The following is a 12,388-nucleotide window of genomic DNA, read 5'->3' as shown; positions in this document are numbered from 1 at the left end:
ATGAAGTATAAGTAGCTTCAGTAAAAACTAAGTACAGAAATCCTATTACAGTGTTCTGCATTTTACCACTTTATTAAAGATAAGTTTGAAGCTCACATTCACTACTTAACTGTAAACTGAATGGAGGGGAAAAAAGCTCCCCACACAGTATGCGCCTCTCTTTTCCGAGAGAGAACGGGGCATAGGATTTTCAGCATAAACCCATGCCATGTAAGTCCAGCGTCAGTTCCAAAATTTCTATCACACTCTCTGTTTCTGGAAGTGATCTCTGCCAGACTGCCTTAGATACCAGTTTTATTTATTTTTAAGTTTGCAGGAATTCTTAACACCCATTTCCATTAAAGGTGGTTAGCTGGCAGAGTTTTCCCTTGACTTTTGAGACTGGTGCAGATTGACTCTTGATACCCAAGAAATGTTATTTAAACAAACTGAGTAGCTTTGGAAATAGCAGTTTATTCCACTTGGAGGGCTTGCAGATGAGGTCCTCTGGCTAACCTTGGTCTTAATAAGAACCTGCTGTGACCCCTCTGGACTTTCTAGTACCTCTGGTTCCACTTTGGTTGTATTCAGCATTTCAGGATGTGTCACTACAGAGCCATATTTACTCAGAAATTCAGGCCATGAGGCGTTAGCCTAGAGCAAAGTAATTTCAGGTGAGCTCACCAGAGCTTTCAACGTCAAGGTTTATAGGAAAACTGCAGTCTCCACTAAGGGTCTTCCAAGACCCTTATAAAAGTACTAGAGTAGGCATTTTGCAGTAGAAATAGCCCCTGGCAACATAGTTCCAAATGTTAGTTCCAACCAAGGACAAGTAGTTTTTTGTTTTTATGTATTTCTTGTCTTTGCACATTTTGCCATCAAAATATATTCATTTCATTAACTTATGCACACATGCATGCTAAGTCGCTTCACTCATGTCTGACTGTTTGTGACCCCATGGACTGTAGCCTGCCAGCCTCCTCTGTCCATGGAATTCTCCAGGCAAGAATACTGGAGTGAGTTGCCATTTCCTCTTCCAGGGGATCTTCCTGACCCAGGGATCGAACCTGAGTATCCTGTGTCTCCTGTATTGTCAGGCAGATTCTTCACCCCTACTGCCACCTGGGAAGCCCCAAGAGGAAGTTCATTTCAGTTCAGTTCAGTCGCTCAGTCATGTACGACTCTTTGCGACCCCATGAATCACAGCACACCAGGCCTCCCTGTCCAGTGTTCAGTAATTATGTTTCAAAATCTCATTTTATTTGGAAATGACCTAGCTATTCAATAAACTTTCATCACTTAGTTTAGTTATTCCAATCTGGAGAGACTATTTTAGATAGACATTCTTACTAAAGTATAATTATTCTTAATAGAGTTTGTCTGAAAGCTATTATCTCATTTATATTTTTCTTTTTTAAAGTTTCTTCACTCGAGTTACTTTCCTTGTTGACAAATTTAGCTTACATTAACTTAAGATCTGCAAAAAAAATACTCATGCTATATGAAACCACTAAACAGTTAATTTTTTTGGTAGTTTAAAAGTAAGAGAATTATAAACTAACATGTTCTGTCTGCTTCCTGGAGTCATAGAAATTCTGTGCTAGAATAGGCCATATATAATTAGGTGATCCTGTCATTTAACAGAGAAGGAAATAAGTCCCTAGGTTGAAGTGTCTTTTCTAACATGGCGCCCGTCAGTGATAATTCAGAGTAGAGTCAGTTCTTTTTTCTCTCAGTCCATTGTTATACTTCTTTTCCCTTTCCCTCCTAGTTGAGTTGTTGTTCCGTCGCTAAGTCGTGTCTGACTCTTTGTGACCCCTTGCAGCTTGCCAATTTTGGAAAAAATGTGTTCCTTATAGCAGTAGTTCCAAGGAATGTTGTTAGATATTCTAAGTGAATGAAAGTGTATATGGAGTTGGGAGAAGGGACTCTGTGGTAAGTTAAAACTGAGGAATGCTGAATTTGTTTCCTTTCTGAAGTAGGACTTCGAAGTGTTTTTAACATGCTATTATAGATTGTGAATTTATAAGAGGGGACAAAGACTCTGTTTACGAGACTTATTTGACCTTAAACTACACCTTCATCCTCTTTTTCTCAGAGCATCTCAAAGGACTTGGGGTCCTTCGGGAAACATGGCTCTCAAATAAAAGTTTACAGCTCTTTTGGAAGACATCCGTAATAGAATTCTGAATGGCAGGCACATCTGCCATGTAAACTGTAATACATCTCAAAGTTTAGTGAAATACCAGAAAAAAACCGTATTTGCCATTCAGAGCTATACATCAAGTATAGAGATTCTTTTCCACCTATGGTGTGTAAAGTCAGTATTTGTGTTTTACTTTTGAAAGTTTTTCAAAGATCAGTTAGAGTGCAGATGCAGTGGTGATATACTGATATGACATTTTAATAATGCTTTTGTATTGCACTTTATAGGTTTCAGACTGCTTTCGTAACAACCCTGTGAGATAGGCAGGCACCAAGTATTATCAGATCAAAGCTCAGAAAGGTTTTTTGTGATCTTTCCCTTAAATTTATACCACAAAATGATGGAGCCAGAGTTCAGTTGCAGAAATTCTGACTCCAAATCCAGAGTTCTGTACTCCACACCTGGTTTCTTACTTTTTATTTTAGCTTTATATATTACTCTGAAAGCTGTGGTAACAAATTTTAAAACATTGTTTTGGCTTATTATCAAATACTGTTTTTAATGGCAGTGACCCAGACAATGTAACTCCAATTGTAATTATTCCAAAGAAAACCCTTCTTTTGTGCTTTGCAGTGCCACTTGTCTAGGTGATTGGAGTGTATTTCAAATACCATTTGATTTTGAAGCCAAGATTCGCTATATAGTTGTTATTGCTCATGTAACTTGTGGCAAATGTATCATCTCTGCATTCTCAGGCAAAGTAGAGATGGTTTGAAAGTAAAAAAGATTATTCAGATATAACCATGTGTCTTTATCCTCACAAATGCTGTTTCTTAGCTTTAACTTGCTTTGACAACCTACTGATGTAACATCTTTGTAAATGTAAAAATATTTATATTTTGAAATAAAATTACTAGTGTTGAATGAATCAAGTGGTAAACTTAGTCTCTGTTGAGAAATTTGATCTTCAGTGAAGTCAAACTTTAATGAATACATCTGTCCATCTCTTATGTCTTGTATCTTGCCTTTCCTTTGGCACCAGTGCGTACAATGAATTTTTATGGAACATGGACAGTTTACACAAGGGGAGATGTGTTTGTGAAAGCTCCAGAAAGACTGTAACCTGTAGAAGGCCTATCTTAGGGTAGAAGCCCGTCCCTACAGGCTTGACTCCTGTCCTGGTCTACCCGTTATTAATGGTTTCAATCACAACGCAGTTTCCAGGAATCCTGGGGAATTCGGATTTAGGAAGAGTCACTTCTCCGGAGGAGGGCAGGTAGCTTCCCTGAGCATGGATGTCCTTGGTCTGGTAAGAGGCCACATGTTCATGGGAAGGCCCTTTTTGGCAGGAGCGAGACTTGTGCGAAAGCCACTGAAGAATGATAAAAGAAACAAGGTGGGTGGGAATAGGGGCAGAAGGGGCGGGGCCCGGGCTGGGGGGCGGGGCTGCAAGGCGGACCCCAGGCCGGAGCGCGTGGAGGCGGGGGGGCGGGGTCTTCCGGGGGCGGGGTCTCGGGCGGCGCGGGTGCCTTGCAGCTGCCGCGGGCGGGCGGGCAGGCTGGCTGGCGGGAGGCGGCGGGCCCGCAGCGGCGCGGCGTCCCGGCTGCGCGACGGGCTGAATAAAGGCCATGGCCGCCTCTCTGGGCCCCGCAGGCGCTGGCGGCGCCGGGGCAGCGCACTGCTCCGGCCCGTCGGGCTTCGCCTTCGACTCCGGACTCGAGATCAAAACTCGCTCGGTGGAGCAGACGCTGCTGCCGCTGGTTTCTCAGGTAAAGCGGCGCGCGCGGCCCCTGGTCTCATCCCCCTCGCCGCGGCCCGCGATGGCGGCGGTAGCTCCCGGCGGGGGCCGGGCCGGGCCGGGCCGGGCCGGGCGGGAGGCAGCCGCTGCCCCACATTCCGCGCCGGGACTGCGGCGTCGGCGTCTGGTCGCCTTTCTGGGGCTTGAGGACTGGCCTTCGTTGAGGCGGAGGGAGTCTGGACCATCCGAAATCCGGCTGCGGGGCAGGGAGACCTGTGCAGACCGGAGTCCGGCTGCAGGTGCGCCGCCAGGCTTCCGCACCCTAATCGCCCGGGACTGCGACTCCGGCGGCCCCCGGCCCTGCTCCCGGGGAGCGGAGGGGACCCCCGCGGGGGCTCCGCTGGCCCTCAGGGGCCCTCCTCGCTGCCGTCACACCTTTGCATCTCCAGTCCCAACCCGGACTGTAGCCAGTCTGGCTGGCGCGTGCCTCCGAGTCCAGCGTGCTCTCTCACCTAGGCCTTTGTCCCTTCCCCGGATCGTGTGTAAGTCTGCTCCCCAGTCGCCCATTTACCCCGGGCGACCCTTCCCCTTAACCTGCCTGCTCACTTTAATTGGCTTTTGCTCGGCCTCGAAATGGTGAAGTGGAGGACCGCCTGATAGTTAATCCGGGTACACATCTTTTTGCCAAATCCCATTTGGGATGTATGGTTTATTGAATTTACCGGTCACAACAGAAGTCTGGAATCAGCTAATTGACGCGCTTAGCTTTAGAGAAGTTTTTGTTACTGAGAGCCGACTTATACGAACCCTCGGGGCTAGAATTCCTCTAGGTCTGATATGTGCCAAGCACTGTGGGCAGTGAAGAATTCTGTGCCTTAAGGAGCTCGTTGGATGTGTGACTCAACTCCTTTGTAACGCCTTGATGATTCACATTCGTATTGCCAAGATTTTCAAGGTAGAAGGAATCTTAAATGTTATCTGACTCTGAATTTTAAAAAATTCTCTCTTACAGCTTCCTTGACATCTGGTCACCAGGGCCCTGCTTAAACATGCTCAGTGGTGTGGGCCTGTAGCTCGTCCATAGAATTTTCAATACTATTAATATCTCTAATCCATCCCAGCCTGCAAATATTTGATAACAGTAGCCACACATATCCCATATTTCTGTTATGCTGAGTAAATAGCCCATTTTCTTCACCTGTGCTTATTTTAGCCTGGCTAACAGAACAGTGAATAACCTTGATGCTCTGTATGGGCCTTCCCTTCCTTGTCGGAAAGAAGCACTGACAGGTGGGATGAGTTGAGGATCAGTTGGTGATGTCTGCATTGCCCTCTCCTACAAAAGAATACCATTACCACCACCAACACAACCACAACAGAAAAGGAGAAATACTGGAGTAGTTTTAAGAGAGAGTTAAGAGAGTGGTATTTTATCCATTTAAAAATATAGTAATACAGATAGAATGCTTACTATGGGTGAGACCATGTTCTATGCACTTTATACATATTAGCCCATTTAATTCTCATAAATCTTATAGGGGTAGAGATATGTTTATTTTCATTATATGAATGAGGAAACTGAGGATAAGGGACTTGTGAGACTTTCACCTGTAAATGTCCAACTAGGGTTTGCACCCTGACAGCCTGGTCCCAGAGTCTTAGCTACATTGCACTGTATTTGTCTCGAGATTAGAAGACGTGATGAGGTCAGCTAGTAGTAGGTCCAGATAAGAGAGTCACAATAGAAAAACAAGGTTGTTGTAATCTGCAGAAATGGTAACATTTCACAGTATCACTGCTAAAAATGTATCCTACAAGTTCTGCATTGTGTAATTCGGGGGTGAGAGAGGGTGGACAGAGTAGGAGAGTGGAGAAGGAAACGTGCATTGGCTGCTGAGAGTTAACTAGAGGTCAGTGCTAACGGGGGAAAATGTGGGCGTTTTTTTGTTTTTCCTTCCCTGTTAAAGGCTAATTCAGGGCCATAGCTGAGGTTCTGCATCCCACATATTATGTGTCCACAACTATATCTTTAGCATTATTATAACTGATGTTCCTAATGATTAACTGTGAAAGTGAAAGTCGCTCAGTCCTGTCCGACTCTTTGTGACCCCATGGACTATACAGTCCATGGAATTCTCCAGGCCATAATACTGGAGTGGGTTGCCTTTCCCTTCTCCAGGGGATCTTCTTGACCCAGGAATTGAACTGGGGTCTCCTGCATTGCAGGCAGTACTCAACAACAAAAAAAGTTAAATCATGCTTAAAATAGAGAAATATCTATAGCATGGGCAAAACACTCACAAAGCAGAAGTGGGGAATGTGATTTCGGGAGTTAACTAGAGGTCAATGCTAACTGGGGAAATGTGGGTATTTTTTTTGTTTTTCCTTCCCTGTTAAAGGCTAATTCAGGGCCATAGCTGAGGTTCTGCATCCCACATATTACGTGTCCACAGCTATATCTTTAGCATTATTATAACTGATATTCCTAATGATTAACTGGTTCCAAATAAGAAAAGGAGTACATCAAGGCTGTATATTGTCACCCTGCTTATTTAACTTATATGCAGAGTACATCATGAGAAATGCTGGGCTGGAAGAAGCACAAGCTGGAATCAAGATTGTCGGGAGAAATGTCAATAACCTCAGATATGCAGATGACACCACCCTTATGTCAGAAAGTAAAGAGGAACTAAAAAGCCTCTTGATGAAAGTAAAAGACGAGAGTGAAAAAGTTGGCTTAAAGCTCAACATTCAGAAAACTAAGATCATGGCATCTGGTCCCATCACTTCATGGCAAATAGATGGGGAAACAGTGGAAACAGTGTCAGACTTTTTGGGCTCCAAAATCACTGCAGATGGTGACTGCAGCCATGAAATTAAAAGACGCTTACTCCTTGGAAGAAAAGTTATGACCAACCTAGATAGCATAGCATATTGAAAAGCAGCGACATTACTTTGCCAACAAAGGTCCATCTAGTCAAGGCTATGGTTTTTCCAGTGGTCACGTATGGATGTGAGAGTTGGACTGTGAAGAAGGCTGAGCGCTGAAGAACTGATGCTTTTGAACTGTGGTGTTGGAGAAGCCTCTTGAGAGTCCCTTGGACTGCAAGGAGATCCAACCAGTCCATTCTGAAGGAGATCAGCCCTGGGATTTCTTTGGAAGAAATGAAGCTAAAGCTGAAACTCCAGTACTTAGGCCACCTCATGCAAAGAGTTGACTCATTGGAAAACACTCATGCTGGGAGGGATTGAGGTCAGAAGGAGAAGGGGACGACAGAGGATGAGATGGCTGGATGGCATCACTGACTCGATGGATGTGAGTCTGAGTGAACTCCTGGAGTTGGTGATGGACAGGGAGGCCTGGCGTGCTGCGATTCATGGGGTCGCAGAGTCAGACACGACTGAGTGACTGAACTGAACTGAACTAAGTGGATTCGAGTGAAGCTCTCTAGAAAACTCATGTCCAGGAGTCTCATCTTTCTAAAGATGCTGCATTATTATTCAACTCATGTTTTACCACTGTATCCATTAGACTAGTCTAAGCTTTTTAGGCAACCATTTGTTGTAGGCTTTCTAGTTGCTACTCTTCGAGGGACTTGTATTCTAGTTGGGAGATAGGACAGGTATAGAATAGCACGTGGCAAGTGTCAGATGAAGATCATCAATAGTAAATGCTCTAAGAGCTCAGAGCAGGTGTGGATGAGTCAGCAATGATACCCTAGAGGAGATAGGGTCTGAGGTGAGGAAGTATGGCTATTGAACAGTTCAGTCAGTTTTAAGCAGTTTCTACTCAGATCATTTAACCTCTTCTGACTCTAAGTAAAAAGTTCTGGACTACTGGCCTTTTTCTAGGAATGCAATGTTACATCAATATTGGACAAATGCACCTGTGTAATTTTCTGCATCACATATTAGAAAAGATACATGTTCTTTTCAGTGGATGCAGGAAAAAAAGTGAAGTCGCTCTGTCATGTCCAACTCTTTGGGACCCTGTGGACTGTAGCCCACCAGGCTCCTCTGTCCATGGAATTCTCCAGGCAAGAATACTGGAGTGGGTTGCCATTTTCTTCTCCAGAGGATCTTCCCCACCCAGGAATTGAACCTGGGTCTCCTGCATTGCAGGCAGACTCTTTACCCTTTGAGCCACCAGGGAAGTATTTGGTTAAATTCAACTCCTCATCGTGATAAAGAACACATAACAAACTAGTAATAGAAGTTGTTGTTCAGTCGCTCAGTCATGTCCAACTTGTGATCCCATGAACTGCAGCACGCCAGGCTTCCCTGTCCTTCACCATTTCCTGGAGCTTGCTCAAACTATGTCCATTGAGTCGGTGATGCCATCCAACCATCTCATCCTCTGTTGTCCCCTTCTCCTCCTGCCTTTAACCTTTCCCAGCATCAGGGTCTTGTCTAAGGAGTTGGCTCTTCACATCGGGTGCCAAAGTATTGTAGCTTCAGCATCAGTCCTTCCAGTGAATATTCAGGGTTGATTTCCTTGTAGTACAAGGGACTCTGTAGAGTTTTCTCCAACATCACAGCTCAAAGGCATCAATTCTTCGGCGCTCAGCCTTCCTTATGGTCCAACTCTCATGTCCATATATGACTACTGGAAAAACCATAGCTTTGACTAGATGGACCTTTGTTGGCAAAGTAATGTCTCTGCTTTTTAATATGCTGTCTAGGTTTGTCATAGCTTTTCTTCCAAGGAGCAAGCGTCTTTTAATTTCATGGCTGCAGTAACCATCTGTAGCAATTTTGGAGCCCAAGAATATAAAGTCTGTCAATATTTCCATTGTTTCCCCATCTATTTAATGTCATAGCAACAAGTCAAATTTAAAATAAACATTTCCTTTAAAACAAGAGGAGGGATACCTGTTAGCATAGCTTCTATTCAGTGGTACTCAAAATCATAACCAATGCAACAAGACGCGAAGTGAAAGGTGTAATGATAAGAAAGGAAAAATCAAAGTATAATTATCTACATAAGAAATGGAGTCTACAAATAAATTTTAAGAATTTAGAGGTTTAGTAGGTTCACTCAGTGTAAGAGTCTTCAGCTGCACTTTGCTCTGCATTAATAACAAAAGTAGTCCTAAAAAATGATACCAGTTATAAATCAACTTATACTCCATTAAAAATTTGTTTAAATTTTTAAATACCAGTTAGAATAAAAATGAAAGCAAAATATGTGTATATATGTGTCTAGTAAAAGAGTTGCTAAGCTTTGTGGGGAGTTTTATGAGAAGGCCAAAGTAAAGCTAAATAAATGGGAAGGAAGTACCATGTTCTTGGCTAGACTGACTTGATGTCATGGGCATATCAATTTTCCCTGTGCCAAGTCGCTTCAGTTATGTCCAACTCTTCGCAAACTCATGGACTGTAGCCCATCCAGCTTCTCTGTCCATAGGATTTCTCAGGTAAGAATATTGGAGTGGGTTGCCATTTCCTCCTCCAGGGAATCTTCCTGACCCAGGGATTGAACCTGAGTCTCCCACATTGCAGGCAGATTCTTTACTATCTGAACCACTAGGGAAGCTCCCAATTTTCCCTATTGATATGTAAATTTAATGCGATTCCAATGAAAATTTCAACAAGATTTTTTGAGTAGAATTTGATAAAAGTAATTCTAAAATTTATATGAAAGAGCAGAAACCCAAGAATATCAGAAGAGAAACAAGGTGGGTGGAGTTGCTCTACCAGATTTCAAGTCTTATTATAAAGCTAGAGAAGGCAAAGGCAACCCACTCTAGGACTCTTGCCTGGAAAATCCCATGGACTGAGAGGCCTGGTAGGCTGCAGTCCATGGGATCGCTAAGAGTCGGGCACGACTGAGCAACTTCCCTTTCACTTTTCACTTTCATGCATTGGAGAAGGAAATGGCAACCGACTCCAGTGTTCTTGCCTGGAGAATCCCAGGGACGGAGGAGCCTAATGGACTGCCGTCTATGGGGTCGCACAGAGTCGGACACGACTGAAGCAACTTAGCAGTAGCAGCAGCAGAGTGATTAAGACAATGTGGATTTAACAGAGATGGACAAAGAGACTAGTGAAACGGAATAGAGAACTTAGGAACAATCACACGCATATGGAAACTTGGTAATTCACAGAATGGGCACTTCTTGTCAGTAGGAAAAGGAAGAACTTCTTAAAAAATGAGGATAATTGGTTCTCTAAATAGAAACACATGATATTGCGTCTCTGTCTCACAGTATATACAGAAACAGTTCCAAATGGATTAAAAATATCAATATGGAAGTAAAAACTTACAGTACTTTTAGGCAAAAAAAAAATGGGCAATATTTTCCCCACCTCATGGTGGGAAAGGAATTCTTAATAGACCAAAAGCGAAGATTAATATATTTGCTCCATTAAAATGAATCTTTGTCAGAATTGAAAGGATAAGCCATAAAACAAGAGAATATGATTGCAACAGAAATAACCAACAAATGATTGTAGCTCCCAGAATAAATAAAGAACTCCAATGAATCAAAAATAAGATTACCCATTAAAAATTGGTAAAATAAGTAGTCATGTTGCAGAAGAGGAAACAGATGTCTAACACATATGTGAAAAGATGCTCAGCTTTATTAGAAATCAGTGAAGTACAAGTTAAAACCACAGCACAAGCGTTGGAATGTGGAGCTAATGGAAATGTCAGTAGTACAACCATTTTGGAAAACAATTTGATGTAATATATTAAAGTTGACAGTAGGTATTACCTACGCCCAGTACTTTCACTCTTAAATCCACACCCTAAGAGAAAGTCCTGCACGTGTGTTAGACACATAGTTTGGAATGTTGATAGTCAGTTTGCTTCTAACGGCTCCAAACTGAAAACTACCTAAACGTCTTTTAGCAGTAAAGATGTTTAAATAAAGAGTGCTAGGTTCATAAAATGAGATACTGCTGTAGCAGTGAAATGAATGAACCATGGCTATAATTATCAGTCTGGATGAATCTCAAATGTTAAGGAGAAAAAATTAAAAGGTTCAAAGCAGGCAAAACAAAACCATGTATCATTTAAGGATATAACAGAGGTGCAACAGTTATAATAAGGGGATGATGAGCACAAAATTAGGACAGTGGTTTCTTTTGGCTGATGAGGGGGTGATCTGGAAAGTGAGGGACCCATAGGGCACCTGAATTTTCAGAGGTGCTGGTATAGTGTTTTCTGAAGGTTGGTGGTAGGTGTGTTTTGCCTGCCTGTCATTTCTTTAAATGATACAAATATCTATTATTTACACTCATTTGTTGTATGTTTTGTAATTCAGACAGTTTTTTTACATGCTCTGGGCTAAGTCCCAAGCACAATTCCTGCAGAGCAGCACCCACCTTCTTTAATAATCACTTTATTCTTCCTGTCAAAACTCCCACTCCCAGTCTTACAATGCTTTTATCCAAGGAAGGGAAGAGGGCAATCTGCCACACAGCCCCACCCTAGCCTGGAATGTTATTCTACCACCCACCAGTCTTTTCCTGTCTGTGATAGATTTACTCCACTCGCCATTACACAGAGGCTTGAAATCTCTAGGGTAGCTCCCCTGTCTTCTCGATTCTCACTGCACTGTCCTGGAAGCTTTCAGGATCGATGGTCTCACCAAGTTGGAGATGCATTGAGTCCATATGGGGCGCTCTGCTGATCTCTGTATGTGAATATAGGTGTTTTTAATGCAAAGGTGAAACACAGAAATGGTGTAAAAAGTGAGTGAAAGAGCCCCTTTTCCTGCTTTTAAAGACCTCAGCATGATTCAGTGTGCTTTCTTCTATATTGGTCTCTATAGCAGATTAGTCAATTTTTATATGTTGTAATTTTGAGAGTTTACTAGTGAGTTAAGCCCAGAGATGGACTTCTCTGTCCTGGGCTGACTCCCTTGTTTTTCAGGTCTCAGGGAATTAAGACTTTGTTCTGTTTTCTGGCCTACTGCTAGGCTTGTTTATTTTTCCTTCCTGGATCTTCACCTCTTTTCTTATCGTCCCACAAAATAAACTAAGATAATCCATTACAATCAAGAGATTGCTGTCAGTTATTCTAGAAAATGAGATAGCATCACAAACATGAGGAAAGAACAGAGATTCTAGAAATGTCAATTGGATAACATCTAATCATTATGTGAAAGTGTTAGTGACTCAGTCATGTCTGACTCTGTGACCCCCATGGACTGTAGCCCACCAGGCTCCTCTGTCCATGGAATTCTCCAGGCAAGATGACTGGAGTGGGTAGCCATTCCCTTCTCCAGGAGATCTTTCTGACCCTGGGATCCAACCCAGGTGTCCTGCATTGTAGGCAGTTCCCTGGTGGCTCACATGGTAAAGAATCTGCCTGCAATGCAGGAGTCCCGGGTTGGATTCCTGAGTTGGGAAGCCCCTCTGGAGGAGGGCATGGCAGCCCACTCCAGCATTCTTGCCTGGAGTATCCCATGGACAGAGGAGCTTGATGGGCTATAGTCCATGGGGTCGAAAAGTGTCAGACAGGACTGAAGTGACTTAGCATGCAGTCATTATGTAATGTTTACTAAATACCACTC

At 43.1% G+C, this 12,388-nt stretch overlaps 1 protein-coding gene across 2 annotated transcripts in view; it reads left to right on the top strand.

Annotated features, from left to right (window-relative positions):
* Window positions 1-3,753: 3,753 nt before the first annotated feature.
* The window catches only part of CTNNAL1 (catenin alpha like 1), a 57,024-nt gene continuing 48,389 nt past the window's right edge, over window positions 3,754-12,388 (top strand). For both annotated transcript variants that reach the window (XM_052644885.1, XM_052644886.1), the window contains exon 1: window positions 3,754-3,894. In XM_052644885.1, coding sequence (XP_052500845.1) covers window positions 3,754-3,894 — 141 coding nt within the window. The remainder of the gene's footprint in view (window positions 3,895-12,388) is intronic.

Source organism: Budorcas taxicolor, chromosome 8, assembly GCF_023091745.1.
Source record: "Budorcas taxicolor isolate Tak-1 chromosome 8, Takin1.1, whole genome shotgun sequence".
NCBI classification, from domain to species: Eukaryota; Metazoa; Chordata; class Mammalia; order Artiodactyla; family Bovidae; genus Budorcas; species Budorcas taxicolor.
The sequence above is the reverse complement of the archived record's forward strand: the minus strand, read 5'-3'. Positions and strand labels throughout refer to the sequence as shown.